The 24,642-nt window shown below is 47.6% G+C and overlaps 2 protein-coding genes across 15 annotated transcripts in view; both read left to right on the top strand.

Annotated features, from left to right (window-relative positions):
• dgkh (diacylglycerol kinase, eta) overlaps positions 1 to 13,462 on the top strand; it is a 58,577-nt gene extending 45,115 nt beyond the window's left edge. For 4 of the 6 annotated variants that reach the window (XM_061691245.1, XM_061691244.1, XM_061691243.1 and 1 more), the window contains 11 exons: positions 881 to 977; positions 1,729 to 1,836; positions 2,963 to 3,076; positions 4,077 to 4,211; positions 4,291 to 4,451; positions 4,524 to 4,629; positions 5,657 to 5,749; positions 6,477 to 6,596; positions 6,734 to 6,848; positions 8,899 to 9,029; positions 10,503 to 13,462. In XM_061691245.1, the coding sequence (XP_061547229.1) occupies positions 881 to 977; positions 1,729 to 1,836; positions 2,963 to 3,076; positions 4,077 to 4,211; positions 4,291 to 4,451; positions 4,524 to 4,629; positions 5,657 to 5,749; positions 6,477 to 6,596; positions 6,734 to 6,848; positions 8,899 to 9,029; positions 10,503 to 10,589 (1,267 nt within the window). In that variant the 3' untranslated portion in view covers positions 10,590 to 13,462. The remainder of the gene's footprint in view (positions 1 to 880; positions 978 to 1,728; positions 1,837 to 2,962; positions 3,077 to 4,076; positions 4,212 to 4,290; positions 4,452 to 4,523; positions 4,630 to 5,656; positions 5,750 to 6,476; positions 6,597 to 6,733; positions 6,849 to 8,898; positions 9,030 to 10,502) is intronic. The other 2 variants (XM_061691248.1, XM_061691246.1) reach the window with 1 other exon arrangement.
• A 2,718-nt stretch (positions 13,463 to 16,180) lies between these two features.
• The window catches only part of akap11 (A kinase (PRKA) anchor protein 11), a 54,309-nt gene continuing 45,847 nt past the window's right edge, over positions 16,181 to 24,642 (top strand). For 3 of the 9 annotated variants that reach the window (XR_009769544.1, XR_009769545.1, XM_061691355.1), the window contains exons 1-4: positions 21,599 to 21,876; positions 23,161 to 23,271; positions 23,569 to 23,622; positions 24,489 to 24,620. Coding sequence is in view for 7 of the 9 variants with exons in the window: in XM_061691355.1 (XP_061547339.1) it covers positions 21,778 to 21,876; positions 23,161 to 23,271; positions 23,569 to 23,622; positions 24,489 to 24,620 (396 nt within the window). In the remaining 2 variants the exon portion in view is untranslated. Of the gene's footprint in view, positions 16,534 to 20,252; positions 20,386 to 21,598; positions 22,001 to 23,160; positions 23,272 to 23,568; positions 23,623 to 24,488; positions 24,621 to 24,642 lie in introns of those variants that run through there. The other 6 variants (XM_061691357.1, XM_061691356.1, XM_061691359.1 and 3 more) reach the window with 6 other exon arrangements.

Genomic DNA, 24,642 nt, shown 5'->3' with positions numbered 1-24,642 from the left:
GGTCGATTGACAGCGAACGCTTTGGAGACAGGAAGACATTGACAAAACAAAACAGTCACTGAGCAGTGAAGGGTTGCAGGCTATCTGGTAATGCCGGTCCATTTCTTTCTTTCTTTCTTTCTTTCTTTTTTTTGACAATTGTTTGGACCGACACGCACTATTTATACTACGCTGAACAAATATATTAGCCCAGCAACCAATGTAAGAAATGGAAATGATTTGTTGACATTGAATGAATGTTTTCATGTGGTTTATGCTAAGTCTTGGTAAAAACAATACAGATACAAAATGCATTTTTGACATTTTTATTGTGTTTCAAAACATTTAAAAAAAAAAAAAAAAGTATTCCCTGCCCTCTCTGAAGTTCAACAACAAACAAGGAAACATAAAATATGATCAACTAAAACAAAAACAAAAGAAAAGGGAGCACTTTGAATTCGATTTTGTAATGACCTCATCCAGGAAGAGGGTGATAAAGCATACAGTAGGTGAGGCAAAACAAGACGAAGACAGGAAGGCAAGAATCGAGCAGTGGAGTACAGGTTCATCTCCATAAACGAGAATATATTTATCGAGATGACATACCGGAATAAATTGTGCAACAGAAGCCGGGAGATGATTACGGATGTGATTTATTGTTGTAGTGGAACTGTGTCGCGTTTGCATTTTCCAGCTAAGAAATCATCTCAATCTCGAGTCATCCGCATGCTTCTGTTGCACAATTTATTTAGGTACACTATGTCATCTCAATACACGAGAATATATTCATTCTCATTTATTGAGATGACATAGAGTACCTAAATAAACTCCTTCCACCCTAAAACCGAGAGTTCTCATATCCATCCGTATGCAGCACCAGTTCCTTTCTTTTATTCGGCAGGAGTCGCACCAAGAACATGATGTGGTACGGCGTCTTGGGAACCAAGGAGCTCCTCCAGAGGACCTACAAGAACCTGGAACAGAAGGTCCAGCTGGAGGTGAGACGGAGGACCCTTAATAATAAGAAGAAGAATCATAATAATAATGATAATGATGCCTACCACTGTGTAGCGCCTTTCATGAATTTTATAGTCACCTTTTACTCTCGAGGTTCCAATGCGTGTTCGTTTTGGTGAAAGAACTCCAATTATCACGACGTGTTAAAAGTCAAGCCATTTCTTCCTGACAGAGGAGTCGATAGATTTGACCGAGCTCTGGGTCAGCGGCTCCGCTTATGCTAACCTCAGCAGAGACAGCGCAGACCGAACAAAGCCATCTGTTCTCTCCGCCGACTTATACAACGTTTGAAAGAGGAAGTACGGGATCGCTGTCGTCTGATTGGTCGTCGTTGCTCTGCAGAACGATGACCATTTGCCGCCGGCTCCACAGTCTCGCATCGCATGTTTCCAGCCGTTGTCTGTTCTTTGTGGCCTCCTTTCTTGCAACACACTCCCACAGCCTGATCTGATTTCCATTCTATGCACCCTCGTTTACCCCCAGACGTGCCACACCCGAAAACCCTACAGCGCCTTCAATACTCAAAGACGCTTTCCAATCGCACACATTATTCATGGTGGTGAGCTACTGGCCCCGCAGGGGGCGGTCTCGACGGAAGCGTGGCCGCCATTCTGCGCCTACGGCCGCAGCCTCCGACCACCGCCGAACATCCGACCGCATTCATTCATTTAGTCAATCAAGAGATCTTGAACCCGTCTGTCTGAAATTAAGCTGCGCCTTTATTTCTCCCAGTGTGACGGCCAGTACATCCCCCTCCCGAGTCTGCAGGGCATCGCCGTGTTGAACATCCCCAGCTACGCCGGCGGGACCAACTTCTGGGGTGGCACCAAGGAGGATGACGTGAGTCCGCTCTGAGCGAATGTTCCGCTGAGCGGAGAATGGGGGGGACCAGACCCTGGCAGGACTCCAGGGTCTGCTTTCATGTGACCCCGATCACCTCGAAGAGAGTTAGAGTACAGTGTAGGCGGGTTCTGCACACACAAACGCACACATTCCCTTAAGTGGGCAAACTTGGACACGCACACACACATTGATTGTATTACATGAGGTGTCATGCAACTGCTGTTGTGGAAAAGGAGAACGGGTGAGGAGACATCAGCAGAACAAATGGTAGCAATTTCCAAAGAGCAAAGAGGACCCAACGACAAGGGAAGATGTCCACTGTCACCTTCATCACTGTACCGCAGTGCAGTCCATTGTCCAAATACACATTTCAAGTTGTATTTATTGTTCTTTTACGGGTCATTGCGTTGACCGACCCGACTTGAGGGCGAGTGGCGTGGGTACACCCTTCCGTGACTGGTTGGGCGCAGAAAGCGCTTGCACCCGTGCGGCTGAGCGTCGTCAACCGTGTGGGACCGAGCCGGAGTACGCGAAGGAAACCCACGCGAGACATCGACGTATTTAAAAATGGCGGCACGTAGCACAGCCGCCTCACAGTTCAGAGGTCGTGGGTTCAAATCCGGGGCTCCGGCCTTCCTCTGCGCTCCCCGTCCCGCGTGGCTTCCTGCCGCGTTCCAGAAACACGCGCGATTGCGCGGCAAGTTGAGCGAAGGCTCGAAATCGTCCGGCGGTGTGAACGGTCGTTTGTTTATTTGTGCTCTGCGATTGGACGGCGGGCGGCGCAGGGCACGCCGGGGATTGGATGGTCGGATTCCAAATATCTGATAGAGGTTGAAAACGTGGCTGTTTCATGCCAAGCCTTTGCGATGTGTCGTGGCCCCATCTGGTGGCTCGGACCTCGCTGGAACCAAAAAAAAGAAAGAAAGCACGAGTTTGTGCCCTCCTAAATGCCAAGTCAGTCTGAAAGGGATCCACCAGAAGAAATGTGCCTTCACAAGAATCATTTTGCTGGCTTTTGAAAGTCAGCCGCGCGCCATTAGGCTTAAGAGCAGACTTGTGTCCGATGACTTCCTCGTATTTGTGAGCCTCGTGTCAGTGTTGTTTCGTTTGTTGCCCCCCGCAGATTTTCTGTGCTCCATCATTTGACGACAAGATCCTGGAGGTGGTGGCGGTTTTCGGAAGCATGCAGATGGCGGTTTCGCGGGTCATCAAGCTGCAGCACCACCGCATCGCGCAGGTGACAACACTTACGACACACTTGAACACGCTCCACGGTGAAAGAGGTCAAAGAAATTGCTGCCAAAAAAAAGCGAAGCGAAAAGTACTTGTTGCGCTCAGACTTCGACATGGAATGAATTACCTCAAACTTATTTCGATTTAATTGGGTTCCAAAGTAGGCAATTTTTTATGTGCGTGAAAAAATATGTCATAGTCTACAACGTCGGTGTCAAACTCAAGGCCCGGGGGCCAGATGCGGCCCGCCACATCATTTTATGTGGCCGGCGGAAGCAAATCATGCTCGTCAACCTCCTTGATTTTTGCTCAAATCTGTACCCAAATTCCAAATTGAGCGACTGCATTTCTCTCCTACCAACCCCTTCTTCGACAGTAACTTAAACAATACTTGAACAAACTATTATCCTTGCTTTCTGATTTCAAAACTAGTTGTCCCTCAATTTGTTGTGTAATGGTAATAACATGTTTTGGGGATTCAACATTTATTTGGTTTCACTGTTCTAACGCCCCTCTGAGGGAAATCCTAGCTACAGTGCGGCCCGAGACAAAAAAAAAAAAAAAAAGAGTTTGACGCCCCTGGTTTACAACGAACATTGTCCAGAAAATCCTATGAAATGTTGGCGTAAACAACAAGGTCCACATGAAGTGTAGCACAGTCTGTTAGCACATATTCCTCCAGAATGAATGTCACAAGAAGTATACAGTTAAAGTATGTACTGAAATAATGAGTCACGTTTCTGAATGGCAACAGGTGGATAATTACAGTATGTACCTTCTGCCATCTCGTGGGAAAACCTTGAATGATTCTTCCTGTCGCTATGTTTCCCACGCATAGATAAATGAACAAGGATATGACGATGATATGATACTAAGTGTGACAGTTCATCAAATCGATACCTTTCAGACCAGTTGAGTGCGATATTCACTGGTTGGGAGGAGTCACTGTGTAACGTACGTGGCTCAAAAGCGCCCAGGTGTCTAAAGCACGCTTTGCAAATCAGTGCCGAACAGTGAAGATCACCATCCTGGGCGAAGAGGGCGTTCCCGTCCAGGTGGACGGCGAGGCGTGGATCCAGCCGCCCGGACTCATCAAAATCCAGCACAAGAACCGAGCGCAGATGCTCACCAGAGACCGGGTGAGGAACCTCGGAGGAGCGGGACGGCCGTCGACGCGGAGCTTCGTCTTCTCACGGTCTCCTCCGCCCCCCCCCGCAGGCCTTCGAGAACACGCTCAAGTCGTGGGAGGACAAGCTGAAGTTCGACAAGCCCCCTCTGCGGCCGCACCTCTACCCGCAGCACTCCGTCGACCTGGCCGGCGAGGACGAGGCCCCCGCCGTGCGGCTGTGCGCCCGCGCCGCAGAGGAGCTCATCACGCGGTACGTCGTACGTACGCCGCCATAGACGTCGTCCGGTGCTTTGACCTTCAGCGGTTCCCTGTTCGATTGCAGAATATGTGAGGCCGCAAAGAGCAACGGGCTCTTGGAGCAGGAGTTGGCCCACGCCGTAAACGCAGCGTCGCACGCCATCAACAAAACGCATCCCAAGTTTCCCGAGGTAAAAAACGGCCCCCGGAAAAGAAAAAAGGATTCATTCCAAACATTTCTCCTTTCAAATGTGCATTTAAAGACGTTTACAAGTCCATCCATCCATTTTCCGAGCCGCTTCTCCTCACGCGGGTCCTATCCCAGCTGTCATCGGGCAGGAGGCGGGGGACGCCCCGAACCGGTCGCCAGCCAATCGCAGGGCACATACAAACAAACAACCAGTCGCACTCACAGTCACACCTACGGGCAATTTTAGAGTCTCCAATTCATGCATGTTTTTGGGATGTGGGAGGAAACCGGAGAAAAGCCACGCGGGCACGGGGAGAACACGCAAACTCACACACAGGCGGGGCCGGGGATCGAACCCGGGTGCTCACAACTGTGAGGCTGACGCTCTAACCGGTCGGCCACCGTGCCGCCCGTTTACAAGCCGACACTTTAAATTGTATGGCGACCGCGTGCATCATTTATAAAATACAACCTTTGTATTCAACTCATTTTGCAAGTGCTTTCAGCTTGGAGTTTGGGATCGGGCATATTTCCAAAACATACAATTCAATCAAATAACGGAATAGAATCCAGTAGCAAATTAACCTTCAAATGATTTCCACTTAATAGGTTCAAAAATAGATTTTAGTTTTATTTTAATTCGAAAATGTATTACAGTATGTATATATACAATACATGAAATTTTATATATATTTTAAATGTGCTGATTCCTTTTTGTTGTACGTGTTTCAAAATGGAAAAATATTTATTCGTTCATTATTTCATGAGACAATTTTATTCAGACTATTATAGATTGTAGAATTTTGGCAACAATTTGCCCATATTTTGCCATGTGGATTAGGTTGAGGCATATTGATAACATTTATTTTTGATCAAATCTTCAATTAAATAAAGTGTTTTTTCATCAAGCCCAAGACTGTCATCCCTGCAAATTCCGTTTTCAACTTCACATGTCGTTTAGTGTGAAACATGCAAAGCTGTTCCTGCCAATCAACTTGACCCGTGCGCGCGTGTGCTGTACGTTCCAGAGTTTGTCGAGGAACACGGCGATCGAGGTGGCCAGCACCGTCAAGGCTTTGTACAACGAGACGGAATCGCTCCTCGTGGGTCGGATCTCTCTGGTATATCCGCAAGACTTTCTCATTAAATTTGGTTGACATCTCAGAGATTAAAAAAATGTAGTGATCAATAATTGCCTGCCATTCGGGTTTTTTTTGGTTCATCTGCCAAAAACACAAGATGACCAAATAAAGTACACCCAGAAGAAAAAAAAAAAAAAAAAAAAGAAAAATCATCATTTAATGCTCACAGCAATTTCGGAAGCGACTGCGCAAAACGTTAACGTCATCAAAGATGGTGGACATGCTGAAAAAAACCTGATATTTGTTTTCTTTTTCAAAGTGTCCTGAGTATTATGTGACATATAATAAATATGTCCATGCATTACTCCAAGCATTTTCATGTGGCCCACAATAGATGTTTCTGTATAAAATCTTTCTCAACTGTTTGAAAGGTTTCAAAGTATGTTCATCCTTTTGACGTTAGCTTATACTTGGATTGTTTTTCCTACAGTGAAAAAACTGCTGTGCAAAAATCTAAGGCCACCAGCCGCTTTCCTTTTAATGACATAGCGAAAGCGTAAAGAGGCGGAGATTCGGTGGTCAAAGAAAGATGCCCAGACAGTACTGGAATTTAGGGTGACTCTTCAAGCCACATAAATGGGATGGGAGGTCCACCCTCCAGAACGTCCGCAAATGAGCTGTGAGGCAGTTTGGCCTTGGGAGCGGTCTGCGCTGGGCTGTCGAAAAGAACGCCTACCGGTCATAATGCTTCATCTTCCTCTGGTAGCAATTGGAGCCAGCGGAGGAGGAGCAGCTCTCCGGCGCCCTCCAGAGTCTGGAGTTGGAACTGGGCAAAGTCGGAGAGATTCCGTGGCTCTACCGCATTCTGCAGCCCGATGACGAGGAGGTGAGCGTCGCATCCGAACGCCGTGTGTTTGCGGGACGTTCGTGAGGCGCTGTCACGGATGTCGTAGAAGGCTCCGTGCGGCGGGAGGGCGCAGTAGCTCCACGAAAGGCTGTAGGTTGACTGTGCTTGTGTACCAGGACCACTCTCTGGCTTACGGCAAGAGGAACAGTCGCGGCGGCAGTGGCGGCGTCTTTCGCATAGTGCCCAAGTTCAAGAAGGAGAAGGCGGCCAAAAAGGGCAGCCCGCAGTCAGGTAAGGCAACGCTGGCTTTTTCACGGCCGTCCACCCGACGAGAGCCGAACACATTGAAGCTGTGGGATCAATTCTTTGACGGCCTCTAAGGTGCGCTAATAGTTTTCAAATTTGAATTCGTGGACTGCTAAGCTGCACTCTGTTTGGACAAAAGTATTAGAACATATGGCATCGATGGGGACTTGTTCTTCCACACCTAACTCATCCAAACGAAGCCTTTGTGGATCTCGCTTTTGTGCACTAGGGCAGCGATTCGCAACCGCTCGTCGGCTGTGATCCGGTCTCGCTGAATCGGTTCCAAGATTTTGACCGCACGTCAAAACTCGAATCCCTACGTCCGCTTTGTGTTCCGACTAAACGGGCCGATTTCGCACTGACTGAGGGCAAATTCTCCCCTGCGCTTAAGTCAGAAAAGGCGCGCAGCTCCATGCTCGTCTGGCTGCGCACTTCAGTCTGTCACGTACGCACCCGTCGTGCCAGCAAGCGACCCTGGAATGTGGCCGCTCACCGTCAAATCGGGACGTGCGCGCATTCTGCCATCCACTGAAGCACCTTTTTTTCTCCACACTCTGGAAGCTGCAGTAAGTACAGCGCCCCACGGAGGTCAAACTTCATACGGCACTTGCCGTTGTTTGGCTGCTCTGATGCCGTCTGGCGAGTCCATTTGTTTAGTGTTTGCGTGTGTGTTTGTTTTTCTTTGTCCGGTCGAATAAACGTCTGAAAGCGCGTGGGCGCCTCTCAAGCCGTTCCATGCAAACGAGCTCGGGGGCCTGGCTGAAGTCATTGCGGCACAATCGGCGGCGTGTAAAAAGATGAGTGCACCAATGGTAGGATTAAGCCCTAAGTGAACTGGCGGTATCGAGTCGGAAAATATAGTCGGCAAATGTTGTCGGAAATTGTAGTCGGAAAACGAGTCGGCGAACGGAGTCGGTAAACAGGTCGGCAAATGGAGTCGGCGATGAGTCGGCAAATGTCGTCAGCAAATGTAGTTGGAAAATGTCGTCGGGAAATCTAGTCGGGAAATGACTCTGCAAATGTAGTCAACAAGTGAGTCGACAAACGAGTCGGCAAACGGAGTCAACAAATGAGTCGACAAACGAGTCGGCAAACGGAGTCAACAAATGAGTCGACAAACGAGTCGGCAAACGGAGTCAACAAATGAGTCGACAAACGAGTCGGCAAACGGAGTCAACAAATGAGTCGACAAACGAGTCGGCAAACGGAGTCAACAAATGAAGTCTGCCAATGTCGTCGGCAAATGGTTTGGACTTGAAACTACGAGGCAGAGCCGCGAACCACTCGGCATCCGTGCGGCACTTACCTCACGTTCCCCATCAGAAAAATTGCAGTTTGGATGTTTTATATTAGATTTGGCTATCAAAAAAAGGCAATCCCGTTTTATTGGCCATTCTGGCTGACAAGTTGAGAGCTCACTGAAGCGACAGTGGCCCACGTTGTCGCCCTCGCCACGCTCGGCGGTTTCTTGTGGCTTTTGTCGGGTGGCGGAATACTTTTTACGAGCGCACACCAGACGTCGTCCGCCGACAGTTTCGGTTTCATCCAAAGTCAAAGAATGATCGTTCGCTCGATACTTTGGCCCTTCCGTGAGTTTGTCGGCATCAGCAGAAGTTTGCGAACGGCGCAAAGTCGAAGTTGAAAGACAAGTCCGGTCGGTTTGTTTTGACGAATGAAAACGGGCAGCTGGATTTGCGGCTCTCCTTTTTCCCGCCCTGTGTCGAGCCGGACGGTCGCTCGCATGTACGCCCGCCCCGCCCGGGCCCCGCCCCCTTTTCCCGCCAGCAGCTGCCAGTCTTGCCAGATCTTCCTCTTTCTCCCTCCCTTCATTCTCGCTTCCTCCCTCCGTTCTCCGTATTCTTTTCCCCTCAATGATATACCACTGTGGGCGAGTGTGCGCGCATGTGTGTGTCTGTGTACGTGCGGTTGCGTGTGAGGACGTTTTTCCATTTGTGTGTTCTGTTGTTCGTTTTGCATATCCGGGAGGCGCTCTGAGCCTCTCTTTGCTCTGCTTTGTGCGCGTGCGCGTGTGTAGCGGAGAGATGGGGCACCGACGAGGTGGGCGCGTGGCTGGAGCAGCTGAGTCTGGGCGAGTACCGGGACACCTTCGTCCGTCACGACGTTCGAGGCTCGGAGCTGCTGCACCTGGAGAGGAGGGACCTGAAGGTACGCAGCTGGCCGCGTCCTCCGACCGACGCTCTTCTCTCTCGGTGCTCCTGGTGTCTTTCTCTTTTGAACGGCTGCCTGTCCCGCCGCATTGCTGTGCTGCGCTGCGCCGCGCTGTTCCCGGCTGGCTGCTTTTGCCTGTTTGACTTTCGCTCGGTGGAAGACTTGACTTGAAAACTTTACGAGAACGTTTACAGCAAAACGCGTGACTGGACTAAAAGTAGCAAGTACAGTATATTCGCTCGCGTATTCGTGATTCGCAACTTTTTGAAAAAGTCACCTATTTGCTGTTTTGCAACAAAAGCAGTCCTTTGCCGCCATCTCGTGGCACGTGAAGGTAATTGCGGTGTTCTATCCCCGACGAATAGCGGGCAACACGGTTGCGGCGGCGTACGCAGGGTGTCGGTCGAGCGCGTCGTCCATTCGACGTGCGCACGGGCCGGGGATACGAGCGAGCAGTCCGGACGGGAGCCGCCGACGGCCGCCCTCGAGCGCGCTTCCGAGCGTTCCTCCGTCGTGGCGGGAGGCTACTCGGACTGAACGATCTTCACGCGGGAAAAGGCCGACTCGCGTAAACGAGCGGAGCCGAATTCGGTCTTCTCCTGGCAGCGGTAGACGAAGGTCCTCCGACGTGTCGGCGTGACGGTCGTCGGCGGCGGCGGCTTAAGTCGACGGGGAAGTCCGGGAACGCGTCGTCCCGCCTGCGCTGGCCCAAAAATCCGTTGGAGCGACGATTTGAGCCGGCTTTTCTTTTCAAAGACGGAAGACGCCCGCTCCTCGCGTGGCTTTTGCAGTCGACGCGATCCGGACGAAACCGGCCCGCGTCGCTGGCGTCTGCGGACCCGTGAGAAACCGGACTCGCAACCTGCGACGTCCTTCCCGAGTTGCTGGTTGACATCCTGCCGTGGGACAAATGCGCTGTGACAACAGAAAGTCCTCCTCCCTTTTCGCCTTCTTACCGTGGTCCCGGCTCGTTTTGTAACCTTTCTTGAGTTTGCAGCAGACGAGCTCAGTTCGAGGCCGAAGGGTTGCTTGTCATGCGAGCGCATAAAGGAGCGAGATTGAAGTAGCGCTGGCAGATGTCATCCTGCCAATACTTCGGAAATGCTGTTGTGATGATGAAAATCATTCTCAGCCACAGTTGAGCTGACAATTCTCACATTGAAGTCAAACATTGACGTTGGCTTTTTTCCAAGCTTTTCAAAAGATCTTCACGTCAACTCAAACACTTTCACCGTGTCTGGAAAACAAGTTTGTTTTTGTTTGCCTTTGAAGTACTTTCCAGAAGGGTGGAAACGCTCGACCGTCCTCGGCCAAAAGTAAACGGAGCGAGAACGGTGTCACTTCTATCATCGACTGTAAAATGCTGAAAGAAATTGATGAGAAAACAACAACAGAAAAGAAAAGAATCACTTGCGCTGGATGTTGTGTGTCATTTTGGTTTGAGTGTCTCTTCTTTTTTTGCTCTTCCAGGATCTGGGGATCTCGAAAGTGGGTCACATGAAGAGAATCCTCCAGGGAACGAAGGACCTGGCCAAGACCTCCATGCTTGATCTTTAGCCAGGAAGAGGACGCTTCTCAACAAAGGAAACATCCGTTGGTTCGTTCCCGCTGGCGTGCCAGGAGAAGAATCGGAGCAGTCGGCTCGAAGGTTCAGCGAGAAGACGTCCGGGAGCCTTTTCCTTGACAATAACCCACCATATCGCATATAACACACACGAGCAAAGACGGCGCCCATTTGTTGTCGGTCTCGCCGTGACGAGTGAGCAGCGCAAGCAAACGCGGGACTTCCACGAGCGTGCGTGCGGTTCTGCTCGATGCGCTGTTTGCTTGGAGAACCGTCCGGAAGCGGCGGCGCCGTGTTCCGTGCTCCCCGGTTTAGATTTAATTGCATGCTTTCGTGTCTTATGGGAACACTTGAACAAGTTAACTTCGCAAGTCCATGTTCTCGGTGCAATTTGCGACTACTGAGCGTCTCCGTTCCCGTTTTTGTTTTCATTTCTTCTGCGTTTACGTGACGACGACGTGTCAGAGTTGTGCGTCGGTGCCAAAATCTTTGGAGTATTTTATCTTTCAAATGAGCTTTTATAGGACGACGTCGTCAGGAGGGTTGAAACTATTTGCGACTTGTGGAGCTGCGGAGGGAAAAAAATAGGAACGCGAAGGGAATGTTCTGGACAACAAATGTCAACTGACAATTTTCGCCTGGCGCTCTCCAGTAGTTTTGTTGTTTTTGTTAGCAACGGGAGACTAGTTCATATCTGTTACCGTAGTACTGTAGTTCCTCCAAATCATTCGGAATTTATTGCCAAATGCGCTCGAGTTCATAAAGTTGCGCAAAAAGGCCGCCAGCGCGTGCGCCCCGCAGAACACACATGGCATCTGAAAGCTGGTTCGCCCCAGCAAAATCTGCTATGTCAACATTGACCTGATTGGACCGAAAACAAAAGAATCGTGGATTTCTTTCTTTCTTTCTTTTCAGAAATTATAATGTTGACATATATTGTCACTTTTTGTTTGATCTGAAAGCAAAACTAAAATGAATGTGGAGATTGGACGCAAAACAAATTGTCTGTAGAAACAATATAATATAATGACTATTGTGAAATGTAATCATAAAGGAGTAAGTATGTGTTTTTTTCCATTCCGTCGAATAAGTCATATTTGTAAAACGACGCCTCGATGTGCGCTACGCTCAGCATTTAAGTCAATGAATTGCCCCCGACCACTTTACGAGCATATTTCTACTTCTTGCAAATTCCTTTCATATACTGTAGATGAGCGACTGCCCTCAACTTTTGGGTGGATGAACACATTGATGAAAGACTCGTGCAAATAGATGTTGTTGTTGTTTTCCAAATAGAATTCGAAAGTTAGCCTGCAGAACCTTGCGGGCGTGCGTCTTGTTTTTTGGTTTGGTTTGAGTTTTTTACAGGGTGACTTATTTCTACGGGTCCGTTCGTAAATGCGAGCCGGGTTTGTCAGGCGGCGGCCGACGTGGCGAGCGCGCGTCAACGCGTGCGGGCTCCTGCGTGACGCCGGCAATGTTGAGGTGACGGAATGGCCGGCAATAAATGGACAAACACGCGCACACATTTCTTCCAGCGGTGCTTCCATCGTGACGTTCAAATAGGATCGCCTCAGTGAGAAAAAGGGCGCGGGCGCAACAGTTTAGCTGTGATGTCATTTGTGTAGTTCAGATATTGTTTGCCAAACGTGATATTTAATGACGCTTTATTCTTCTTTAGATTTTGCCCTCAGAGAGAATCCCCCCCAAAAACGTCCAAAACGATTTGAGTTGTGCGACGGCTTTACGGTTAAACGAGGGACAGGTTTGGATTCTACGCAATGTCCGCGAGTGGCCAATATCCCGCTTAGCTTAGCTTAGCTTAGCAGGTTGGACCTCAAAGCATTCCAGTCGAAAGGGAATACAAAAAACATGGCTGACCACATCAATGAGTTTCTCGTTTAGCATTAGTAGTTGATTCAAGTAGATCTAAGTGGATATGATTTCAAAAGAAAATGGTTGTTGTTGTTGTTAGCCTCGTTGACTTATTTCACATTGGAGCAAATATTGATCCAATCCAGTAGATGAAAAGCAGCGACGCAGAGAGACCGTATCAAAGTTGCCACTTGGATTCGGATCGTGAGAGTAGTTGCCATGGCAACGCGCGGCAAAAAACGGAGTCCCTTTCCGCCATCCGGACCGAGTTCGGACATTTGTTCCGTCTGGGTGCCGTTGACGCCGTTGAAAGAGCCGACCTTCTTGTCGTCCGCTGAGCATTTCCGGTCTTCGGTATTTTGACGATCAGCCGAAGATAACAAGCGAAGCGCTAAATGAGACTTGTTGTGGGTTGCTTTGAAATCTCCAGCGCATATTTGTCCGGCGTGACGTTTGAAGGCGAGGCACGTGGAAGCTGCCCTCTTCCTTCATTGCGTGCAAAGTGCAAAGTGCAAAGTGCAAAGTGCTGCTGCTTTTGTCCTCCAACGCAACCTCGCAAAAGAACCCGTCACGGGCTCTGAGAAAACGGCGATGGCACTTTGATTTGTTGTTTACAGTTTTCATTTGTAGGAATTATAAGTGCTTTAAGAAATATTTATTGCCTAAAGTATACACGTGCGTTGTCTTATCTCACATTTTGAATATAATGTTGTCAGCTGTATTGCTATATTGAATTACTCGGCTAAAAAGAAGTTTCTTGATAATTAATAATAAGAAGAAGAAGAAGAAGAAGAATTTTCCTTGTATGACTACTAAGTGACTGTTTTCTGTGCCTTTCTATGGTTAGAAAATGCATGTTTAACTTTATTTATTCTATACGGATTTGAAGTCACTGAGATGTGTATTTTTGTACTCCTGATATGGGCTTTTTGTTGCCTGAAAGAGGCCACCTATACACGACGTCTTTCTCTTCTTCCATTAAAAAAAGATTCCAGTCAATGTGTGACTTTGTTCTCCAAGTTCTTATGTTCAACTCGTGCAGGATTCCCCAACGAAAGACACTTGACAGCTGACGCCGAGTCTTGAGGATGGCACACAATTGCCGTTTGCATTTTGGAAACAAATTCCGCAGCGGTTTGGCTTTGAAACGCGCCGCCACCGTGGAAAAAGTCCGCCGACGGAGGGCCCGAAAGCCACGGCCTGCGTGAGCGCGTCACCGTCAAACGGGATGCGTTCCATTCACGACCGTTTGGAGCTTTTCATCTGGTTTGGACCATTTCATGACTCCAATATGCTCTGGCCCGAAAGCTGCTCTCATTTAAAACCGCAGACCCTCTCCTCATTGTTCTCCGAAGAGAAATTTGTCAGCTGCGCGCAATTATTCTGCCATGACATCGATCACAGCTTTTGGGCAAGTCAGAATGTTACGTTGTGAGAAATAACTTGGCACACCAAAACAAAAGTCATCCCAAAGTCCATCCATCCATTTGCTTTCACCGCTTCTCCTCACGCGGGTCGCGGGCGAGCTGGCGCTTAGCCCAGCTATCAGCGGGCAGGAGGCGGGGTACCCCCTGAACCGGTCGCCAGCCAATCGCAGGCCACATACAAACAGACGACCGTTCACTCTCACAGTCACGCCTACGGGCAATTTAGAGTCATCAATGAACCTAGCACGCATGTTTTTGGGATGCGGGAGGAAACCGGAGCGCCCGGAGAAAAGCCACGCGGGCACGGGGAGAACATGCAAACTCCACACGGGCGGGGCCGGGGATTGAACCCGCGTCCCCAGAACTGTGAGGCAGACGCTCTCGCCGGTCGTCCACCGTGCCGCCCTTACCAAAGTCATAGTGCTAAAACACATTTGTAATCAAGTAGAATTTGAGAATGCAGCAACATTACGAGAATGCAGTTGCATGTTGTATATTACATGGAAAACAATTGTAACGTTACAACTCATAATATGACAAGAAAAAGGTTACATTACAAGAAGAAAGCGATGATACGATGAGGAAAAAAGGGAGGTCTGCGTATATTGGTAAAAGAGTTGTAATATTACAAGAAAATCGTCTGAGAATAATCGATATTGCGAGAAAAAACAAGAGTGGAGTTGCATGACGAAAAAAGTTGTCATGTTCCAGGAAAATATGTTGCACGAGCACCAAGAAAATCACAGTCTTACAAGGGAGGAAAAAAAATGGCAATGTGACAAGAATAAACCCGGAATATTAAGAGAACAAGATGATATTGCAAAGATGATGACAAGAAAGAAAGAAAGAAAGAAAGAAAAACACCCTCATGCTCGTGGTTCGGCACCCACGGATTCACCTCATCACAGATTTTTTTTCCAATTTGTATTCATTTGTTATCTGATTTGATTTCAAATTTGAATTGTGGCGGGGAACCAATCCCAAAAATGCTTATGGCAGTTGGTCCAATTCTAATTATGGCTCCTGGCGGTCCGGGCCGGCCCGGTCCCGAACCCCCTCGAATAGCGCAGTTCCAAAGAAGTTCCAAAACGGACGACAAGGATTTGCAAGTCCTTGTCAACTTCAATGGAATACATCACGGACGTTTGAACGATATTTATCGTTCAAACTGATGAACGTTCTTGTTTTGTGTGTGTGTAAATCTCTGTCTCTCTTTTTGAATGTGACCCCTTCTACACGTTGTTGTTGAAGCCGGCCAGGTACACGTTTACCACCGTGTTTCCTTTTGAACAACACTCAACAGGCGTTGAATATCCATCCATCCGTCCATTTTCCAAGCCGCTTCTCCTCACGAGGGTCGCGGGCGTGCCGGAGCCTATCGCGGCCGTCTTCGGGCAGGCGGCGGGGGACGCCCCGAACCGGTCGCCAGCCCATCGCAGGGCGCATACAAACAAACAACCATTCGCACTCACAGTCACGCCTACGGGCAATTTAGTGATCTTCAATCAACCTTGCATGCGTGTTTTCTGGATGCGGGAGGAAAGTGTAGCACCCGGGGAAAAGTCCACACTCCACACAGGCGGGGCCGCATCGGAACCCGCAACCTCACAATCGTGAGGCGGACGTTCACCGTGCCGCCTGCAATACATCAATTGACCGATATTAAATATGATAAATCAATGCAACAAATACAACAGCACTGTGTCCTGAGCTTGAAAATGTTTGTGCCCGTGCTCGGCCCTCGATGTAAAGTACAACAAAGAAAACGCGCTGTCGTATCGCATATGTTTGATAGATCGCTCATCTGTCTTTATGGTCGTTACAATGTCAGAATATTTAGAGTGGTTATTCACTGACCTAAAGCGAACATTACGTATTTATGTGACGCGGCACGGTGAGAAACCGGTCAGCACGTCTGCTTCACACTCGCGAGGTTGTGGGTTCGAATCCCGGCCTCGCCTGTGTGGAGTTTGCATGTTCTCCCGTGCCTGCGTGGGTTTTCTCGGGGTACTCCGCGTTCCTCCCAAATCCCCAAAACATGCCTGCTAGCTTCATGGAAGACTCTCAAGTGCCCGCGTAGGTGCGAATGCTTGTTTGGTTACATGTGCCCAGCGATTGGCTGGCTACCAATTGAGGGCGTACTCCGCCTCTCGCGCGAAGATAGCTGGGTTAGGCTCCAGCACGCCCGCGACCCTCGGGTACGGAAAATGGATGAATGGATGTTACAGTGATTGTTCTGTTTATCGGGCTTCGACTGGTGATGCCTGAGACATTCTGGTTTTCACACTGCTCACGGAGTGGGGAGATGGGTTGCGTTTAACGCACTCGGTAAAAGTGAACACCAATCCACCTCCCGTGCATAATATTAAAAACGTCGAAGTCACGTTTGAAATTCTAAGTGCGGTTTGAACTCGCGTCTCTTTGTGATGATGCGTGAATTCCATCGGCGAACGACGGGGAAGAAAGAAGCCACTGCTCAGTTCGTGTTGGCCATCAAGGGGAAGTGTTGACAAATCCCGAAGTCGTTTTGTGTTCTTAAAGGGCGCACTGCGGTTAGCGTCGGCGCTGCTGGAAGTGAACGCAGCGACACCGACGCCGACGCCGACATCGACGCCGACATCGGCGAGCAGCAGAGGTAAACTCCACGCTAACCATGTGTTCCACTCACGTCGTTGCCGTTGATGCTTTGGGGGCGCGTCTGCGTTCACGTTGGGCTGCGGCCTATTATTCAAGCCTGCGAGGCAGCCCGTCAACGAGCACGAAAGGCCCTTTCTTTCCCTTACTCTGAATATTATTTCAGAAAGAACGGGGTTCGTTTCGAACACGGCTGTGTGACCAGTGACAACGGCCTTGCTCGTGTTCGTCGCCCAAGCGATAGTGAAACAACAACACATTAGCTGTTCTCCTCCTCCATATTTACAATCATGGGACATTCAAGTCCAGCTTTTATTTATTCTGGGACAGCAAGCTCTCTTTTCCAATGCCGCCCCGATGACAAACAAATCGTTCAAACAATATCAATGCAAGGTAACGTTGCAGTCAAACGAAACCCAATTGCGGCGGCGGCCCTGTCGGAACCCGTGTTTCGGGAAAAAATTGCCACCGGGAGGTTCTCCTTTGCGCTCTCTTGAAATGGTGCCAAACAAACAAACAAACAAACAAACAAACGTTGTCCAGGGGGCGACGTCGGCTATGGCCCGCGTTTGAGTTCGCCAGCAAAAGAGAAGAAGATTTACATTGAAAGCGTCACCTAGGGTTTGTCTGATTTTGTGAACCCAGGAAGGAATATTTGTTCAGCTGTCATAACCTGCATTAATACAGAACTACAAGTGAAAATCAAAGTCAATCGATTTAGTCAACTTAGTCAGCCAGCCACCAGGGGGCGCCCTAAACAAGCGAGCGGGGCCAGCACTCTGCAGCGGTAGCATCACAGTGGTTCTCGGTGGAATAATGAGAGTGAACCGTGCCGAGAGAAGCAAGGACAGCAAAGATTGACGCGGGGGCCTCGGAAAAGGCATCGACATCCGGTTTCTGGACGTTTTCATTCAAGGCGAGAGACTTTCAACAAGAAGCCGTACGTAGATGAGCGGCTTGACAAAAAACAAACAAACAAAAACAAAAAACAATTACTCTACCAAAAATAGCATGCTCCACAGACTTGTTCCGGATTCCTCAGTTAAAACCGACACCATGCCATCTCTCTCTCTCTCTCTCTCTCTCTCTCTCTCTCTCTCTCTCTCTCTCTCTCTCTCTCTCTCTCTCTCTCTCTCTCTCTCGCACTCTTTCTTTCTACACACAATAGACAAAAGATAGAACCACCATCACATGGCTGCCACGTCAAACGCATGGCCTGGAAATGTGCCACATTCAACATGGTCACCACATAGTCATAGGAGGCGCGTCCTTCGGAATTGGATCTAGTCATATTTTATATCTGTTACCCGGAAATGCATTAGTCCCATTCTCTGCCTGCACTGCGCCACAGCGCCAGTAAACAACAGTGGCCAATTCTGGAACTGAGGTTCCACTGTATTGTGATTAATATTGCGCTTGTGGAATTGATGAATTGATAAAATGTTATCCATCTGAATTGCCCTCAGCTGTCGACCGCGATGACCGTGCTTGTGTTGCGAATGTCACGTGACCAAACTTGGAAAACGGGCAGAAGGCTCCGCGAGTATTCTGCGATCGCAAGCAGAACTCCGGTTGAGGACATGACGCGTTGAACCTTTCGTTGCGTCGACAGCAGAGGGCGATCAATAAAGCTACGACTCATTTCTTTGGGGTGTGGGAGGAGGCCGGAAATCCCAAGTCATTACAGGAGAACATGCCAAGATTCAAAGCCTGAACTTCAGAACTGGGAGGCAGATGTGCTTACCGCTAGGGCACTCTGCTGCCATTTGTATACATGTATAAAGATAAAGAATAGTGATACGATGAGGAAAAAGCCCAAATATGATGTAAAACAGTCATGTTTGCACAAATTTGCAATATGAAAAAAGTCGGAATGTTATGAGAATAAAAGTTATAAAATTGGCTGCATGTACATGAAGTCATTTTACAGGACGAAAGTTATGTTACGAGAGAGAAAAATGGAAATGTTACAAAAACTGACAGAAGTTGTAAGATTGAGAGGAAAAGTGTGATGCACAAAAAGTCATATTATGAGGAAAATGTTTTTATGATATAGTGGGGCGAAAAAGTGTTTTCAGGAGAATAAATTAGCAATATTAAGAGAAAATGTGAACATTTTGAGAATAAATTCATTCCTTTAGATGATCGAAGTACAACACCAATTCCAATGAAGTTGGGACGTTGTGTTAAACATAAATAAAAACAGAAAACAATGAGTTACTTTCGCAAATAATCATTAACTTAGAATTTTATGGCTGCAAGACGTTCCAAAAAAGCTGGGACAGGGTCATGGCTACCGCTGTGTTACATCACCTTTTCTTTTAACAACATTCAATAAACTTTTGGGAACTGAGGACACTCATTGTTGAAGCTTTGTAGGTGGAATTCTTTCCCATTCTTGCTCGATGTACAGCTTCAGCCGTTCAACAGTCCGGGGTCTCCGTTGTCATATTTTACGCTTCATAATGCGCCACGCATTTTCAATGGGAGACAGGTCTGGACTGCAGGCAGAATGTGGTTTGACATTGTCTTGCTGAAATAAGCAGGGGCGTCCACGAAAAAAATGTTGCTTGGATGGCAGCACATGTTTCTCCAAAACCTGTATGTACCTTTCAGCATGAATGGTGCCTTCACAGATGTGTAAGTGACCCATGCCATTGGCACTACCACAGCCCCATAACATCACATATGCTGGCTTTTGAACTTTGCGTCCATAACAGTCCGGATGGTTCTTTTCCTCTTTGGCCCGGAGGACACGACATCCACAATTTCCAAAAACAATTTGAAATGTGGACTCGTCGGACCACAGAACACTTTTCCACTTTGCGTCAGTCCATCTTAGATGAGCTCGGGCCCAGAGAAGCCGGCGGTGTTTCTGGGTGTTGTTGATAAATGGCTTTTGCGTTGCATAGTAGAGTTTCAAGTTGCACTTACGGATGTAGCGCCGAACTGTATTTACTGACATTGGTTTTCTGAAGTGTTCCTGAGCCCATGCGGTGTAATCCTTTACACATTGATGTCGGTTTTTGATGCAGTGCGGCCTGGGGGATCGAAGGTCACGGGCATTCAATGTGGGTTTTCGGCCTTGCCGCTTCCATGCAGTGATTTCTGATTTCTCCAGATTCTCTGAACCTTTTGATGATAATATGGACCGTAGATGATGAAATCCCTAAATTCCTTGCAATTGTACATAGAGGAACATTGTCCTTAAACTGTTGGACTATTTTCCCACGCACTTGTTCGTTCACAAAGAGGTGAATCTCGCCCCATCTTTGCTGGTGAATGACTGAGCAATTCAGGGAAGCTCCTTTTCTCGCCAATCATGGCACCCGCCTGTTCCCAATGAGCCTGTTCACCTGTGGGATGTTCCAAACACGTGTTGGATGAGCATTCCTCAACTTTCTCAACCTGTCCCAGCTTTTTTGGAACGTGTTGCAGCCATAAAATTCCAAGTTAATGATTATTTGCCAAAAACAATCAAGTTGATCAGTTTGAACATGAAATATCTTGTCTTTGTCGTGTATTCAATTAAACATAGGTTGAACATGATTTGAAAATTATTGTATTCTGTTTTTATTTATGTTTAAAACAACGTCCCAACTTCATTGGAATTGGGGTTGTAGTTTTAACAGAATAATGTTGTAATGTTACGAGAGAAACATTTTTAAATGTTAGAAGAATTTTGAAATGAATAAATAAACTGGATTTTTTTTCAAACAGGATTTTTTTAGGACATCATCCATCATCTAAGCCACTTCTCCTCACGAGGGTCGCGGGTGCCCTGGCCCCCCATCTCAGCTGACTTCGGGCGAGAGGCGGGTACACCCTGAACTGGTCGCCAGCCAATCGCAGAGTACGGGTCGACAAATGAGCATTCACGCGTTACTAAAAATGTGCTGTCAGAAACACACACGCTTAATATGAAAAAATAAGTTGTAGTATTTCAAGAGAGAAGGAGTAACATGTCAACCAAGAATTGACAAAAATATGACACAAAAAAAAGTAGAATTGCCCGTGGAAAGCGGAAGTAAAAATTTGAAAAGCCACACAGGGGAGCGTTATCAACAAACCGGACAAATTTGAATGAAAAAGTGAAAAATGGAGACCTTCTCTTAGACGCTTTGTGCGTCTCCGTTAAATGCGCTGAAAAACCGGCACGCTCAACTTTCAACAAATCGCGTTGGTACGTGCAGCATCATAAAGCCTACACATCCGTATACGTTTGTGCCGCAAAAATATATTTGCTTCAGGCCCCCGGTGGCTGGAATATATCCGGCCGAGTTGTCCCCAAACTTCTTCACGTTGCGACGGGAGGCGCTAGCCACCGGCGAGCTAGCAGGCTTCCGGATGCCGCGGAGTACATCGCCGCCTCGCTCGGTCATGAGTCGTGTATCGGTCCGCGTAACGGAGACACTGCAGGAAAAGTTAAACGTTCACCCAACACTTTATTCGGCCTGCGGCTCGCACTACATGGCGGACATTTGAGCACATACTTCCTGCTCATTATATACCCACGATGCAACACATTAGGGCAGTCTCAATAACAAGAATACATAACACTTGGGAATTGAAATTACGACACCGAGCTGCTCTATAAATTGTGGCGTCCGCGGAAGGTGCATTTTTCAGATCGTAGGCTTAGCTAGCTAGCTCGCTAACTGCACGCCGTAGTGGCATAAATGGGCCGAGTAATTATAAGTAAGTAACTCCCAATTAGCAAAATAGCCACCGATGGAACAAAAGGCGCTGGGCGCTGCCTGAGCTAGGTCCCAAAAATCCGGATAACTGGAAGGTGAAAAGCACTTTAACGCTATATCTCAACAACAACTGAGTACGACACGTTTTCAGCGATTATCTTCACACGTATAATGTGGTGTAAGTCTTGGACCTCACTTAACAGGGTCTTTAATATTTTGAGAACGATGCTGTAGTCTGATGCGGGGAAAAAAAGTAGACGACTACATTTGTGAGAGTTTAGAGGTGAAGTTGTAATATTGCGCGCAAGAATGTGTAATGTTTCCTCGATTGTTGTTTTCCTGGTCTAACATTGACTTTCACGTTTGCAGGTGAGCGAGCCCTCGGTCGCCATGGACGCTCGCCCGCGTGCTCGAGGAGCTCCGATCAAGTCCGGGGCCTCTGTCAGAAAAGAGGTCAGGGAGCAGAATTGAGGTTCCACCTTTTTTATCCACTGATCAAACGCCTCAGGCTTCGCTTTTTGCGGCACAAATATAGCGCACGTTCTCAAATGGTCGCCTCTGCTCCAAAAGATGCCACGCCCCAACTCACCGTCAGATGTTCCTCACCTAAAATGGGGTTTCTTCTTTGGACCCGTGCTTCTCAACTGGTGGGTCGGGCCCAAAATTGGGTCTCGGAGCCACCTTGAGTGGTTCGTGGGCAGGTCGTAAAAATGACGCGCGTCCTCAGTTTACGACGGGACCGACGTTGGACGTTTCGAGGTGACAGATGGCGTAAGGCTCCGTTTTCACGCGGTGCCCTGTTAGCACTGTATTTACTGATTTTCATTGGATTGTTTTACGGCATACAAATATGCAAATATGTACTGTAATTCTGACTTTGATATTGGGTTAGTTAGTGATAGACTGGCTCGTTTTGACGTGAGAATGTGTGTTTAATGTTTTTAAAGGCTATTTTTGAACAATACAGTGCCTTTATTCTTCTTTATGTCTATTAAAGTGGGCGGCGGCTTAGCGACATTTGGAAAATCCGAGTCCTCGTGTGACAAGAATTGAGAACCAATTAGGGGTGGAGCAGTTGACGAAATCCACGGTTGGGTTTGTATCTCGGTTTTGTGGTGACACCTTTCGGTTCGGTTCGCTCTTAGAAAATTCACTTATGTCTTTGTATAGTTATGCTGTAATTGAAAGTGTGTTCACACCATTATTAGTCATTATCGTCATTGTTGTTTTTGTAATATAATGTTTGAAGATTTTTTATTCAACAGATAATGTCGGTACCGACTTTGTATATTTGCTGACAGGCAGAGAACAATGAAATGCTCTTCCATCGGATGGCAGAAGTTACATGAAAGCTGTCTATCGACTTGTTTCAATTTGACAGAATGAGTCATGCCTTCCTGCAAAGAGATCAGCCCAGATTTGAATTGAGACAAGATCATTATTTCAGTATTTGCACTTTTTACGATATTCCTCTTTGGTGGTTTACTGGGAGGTTGATGGACTTTTCAACCGTTTCTTGAACGCTGGGAGAAAATGAAACCTCATGGGCCACAGCTCGCGCGCGCATGCCCACCGAGCCTCGTCTCTTCGGCGCACATATGATGCAGTGGCGCTACAATATGGACCGTATTTTCCATACACTTTGTGCTTGCTGTTTTATGTTTAAAATCGATTTACAATTTCCTTACAAGCATCTTGTAGTACCTTCAAATGTGTTTAATGTGTGTGGGAGAGGCAAACTATGGGGAAAAAAACATTAGTGGTGTCGGTATCCTCCGCAATGAATGGGATCAATGTAGATTCCTGACTTCAAATGACAGCTGCTACTCTTTAGTTGAGTAAATGAACCCCGTCCATTACTTCTGGACTTACTACTTGGGTTTGGTTCTTGGGTCTACTTGTAAGCCATGACCGTCCATGTGTGTATGCAGACCATGCGTGACAGCGGAGCGCAGTTTGTCAAGAGCCTCTTACGGAGCCGAAAGGATCTTTGCCGTCTCAACCTGGAACTCCCGTCCAGAGACGGCACAATAGTCGCGGAGGTTTGTCTCACGCAAGCACCAACGTACGCATGCGTGGTTTGGTGGTTTTGTTTTATGACACAAATATAGTATATATACTGTAATAGACAATGAAAAGATGAGCACCCCAGGGGTCAGTTTTCAAACGGCTAGAAATATTTGAATGTAGTCTCACTTCACCCCTCGCGTCTCTGACCAAGGCTACACGTGGATTGTCCCGACATTTACCCTCGTTTTATCTCGAGAGCTGTCCGATTCCTTCTTTTTGAACTCGTGTTGCTAACTGCGAATATATGAACCATCTCAATCCTCTTTCAGGTTCATTTTGTTTGTCTGCCTGGTCAGAGTGAAGGCGACGTTGCTGTGGATCAGGTACTTTCATACTTTAGCTCTGACATGGAACGGGGGAGGGACAAGTCAAACGAGCAAATTTTCTTTCTTCAGTGCTACGCTGAGGAAAATAAAAGGGCTTTGAGTTGACTTAATTTGAACATTGGTTGCATGTGATTGAAATGTGGTCAAGTTACATATATTGCTTTTTTGTCAGGGACAAGAGGCGAAAATTACGTGAGTTTACTACATTTTAATCATGTGCAACCGATGTACATGATGAAATTAAGAACTTTATTTCTTAATTTTTCATTTAATTTTTTTACCCTAGTGAGGATAAAGCGGTAAAGAAAACAGATTTCCCCCCCAGCCCCGTGTGCTGTCAGAGCCATAAAAAAAAGGGACAGCGTTCGTAGTCCCTTTGACACTGCCTGTGGATGCTGCCGTTTTTCCCGTGTTACTGTACTGTATAAAGGGCACCGGCATGCAGCAGTTTTTCCACCTTTTCCCCCACGATGCTTCCCTGTATAAATGGCACAAAGTTGATCCATATCAGCATTGTAACAGAGACCAGACAATGCTGATATGCATCAGGGATTTCCATCTTCTTGTGCATAACTGACACCTAATTTACGGAAAAAAAGTATTATCAGAGCTGTAACAGATGGTGGATCATGCCTGTGTTTATGGGCGGCCCGCATAGAAATGTACACACCACTCCAGACGGAGAGTGGCGCTTCTATTATCGAATTATCTGATTGCGGGATTGCTCTGTCTCTGTCTCTGTTTGGCAATATTGCGCCAAGGCGGGTAAATGATGCAGCCAAGTTCACATGATGTCTATATGAAGAATTTGCGTGATGCGTGGGGATCATGACAGTCAACTCAGTATTCCGTCCTCCTTTTAGGCCCTGGCGTCCCTTCCGGCGGGGCTGCGCGAGATGCTCAGAAACTTCCACGTTCACGGCCTGAGGAACGATGAAGTTCAGATGCTCAAAGACTCGCGCAGTCTGACGGAGCACAAGGACGCTGGGCCTCAAGTAGGTTGAAAAAGTGATGCTG

Source organism: Phycodurus eques, chromosome 12, assembly GCF_024500275.1.
Source record: "Phycodurus eques isolate BA_2022a chromosome 12, UOR_Pequ_1.1, whole genome shotgun sequence".
Classification (NCBI taxonomy): domain Eukaryota; kingdom Metazoa; phylum Chordata; class Actinopteri; order Syngnathiformes; family Syngnathidae; genus Phycodurus; species Phycodurus eques.
Note: the sequence above shows the minus strand (reverse complement) of the source record. Positions and strands in the feature narration are given on the sequence as shown.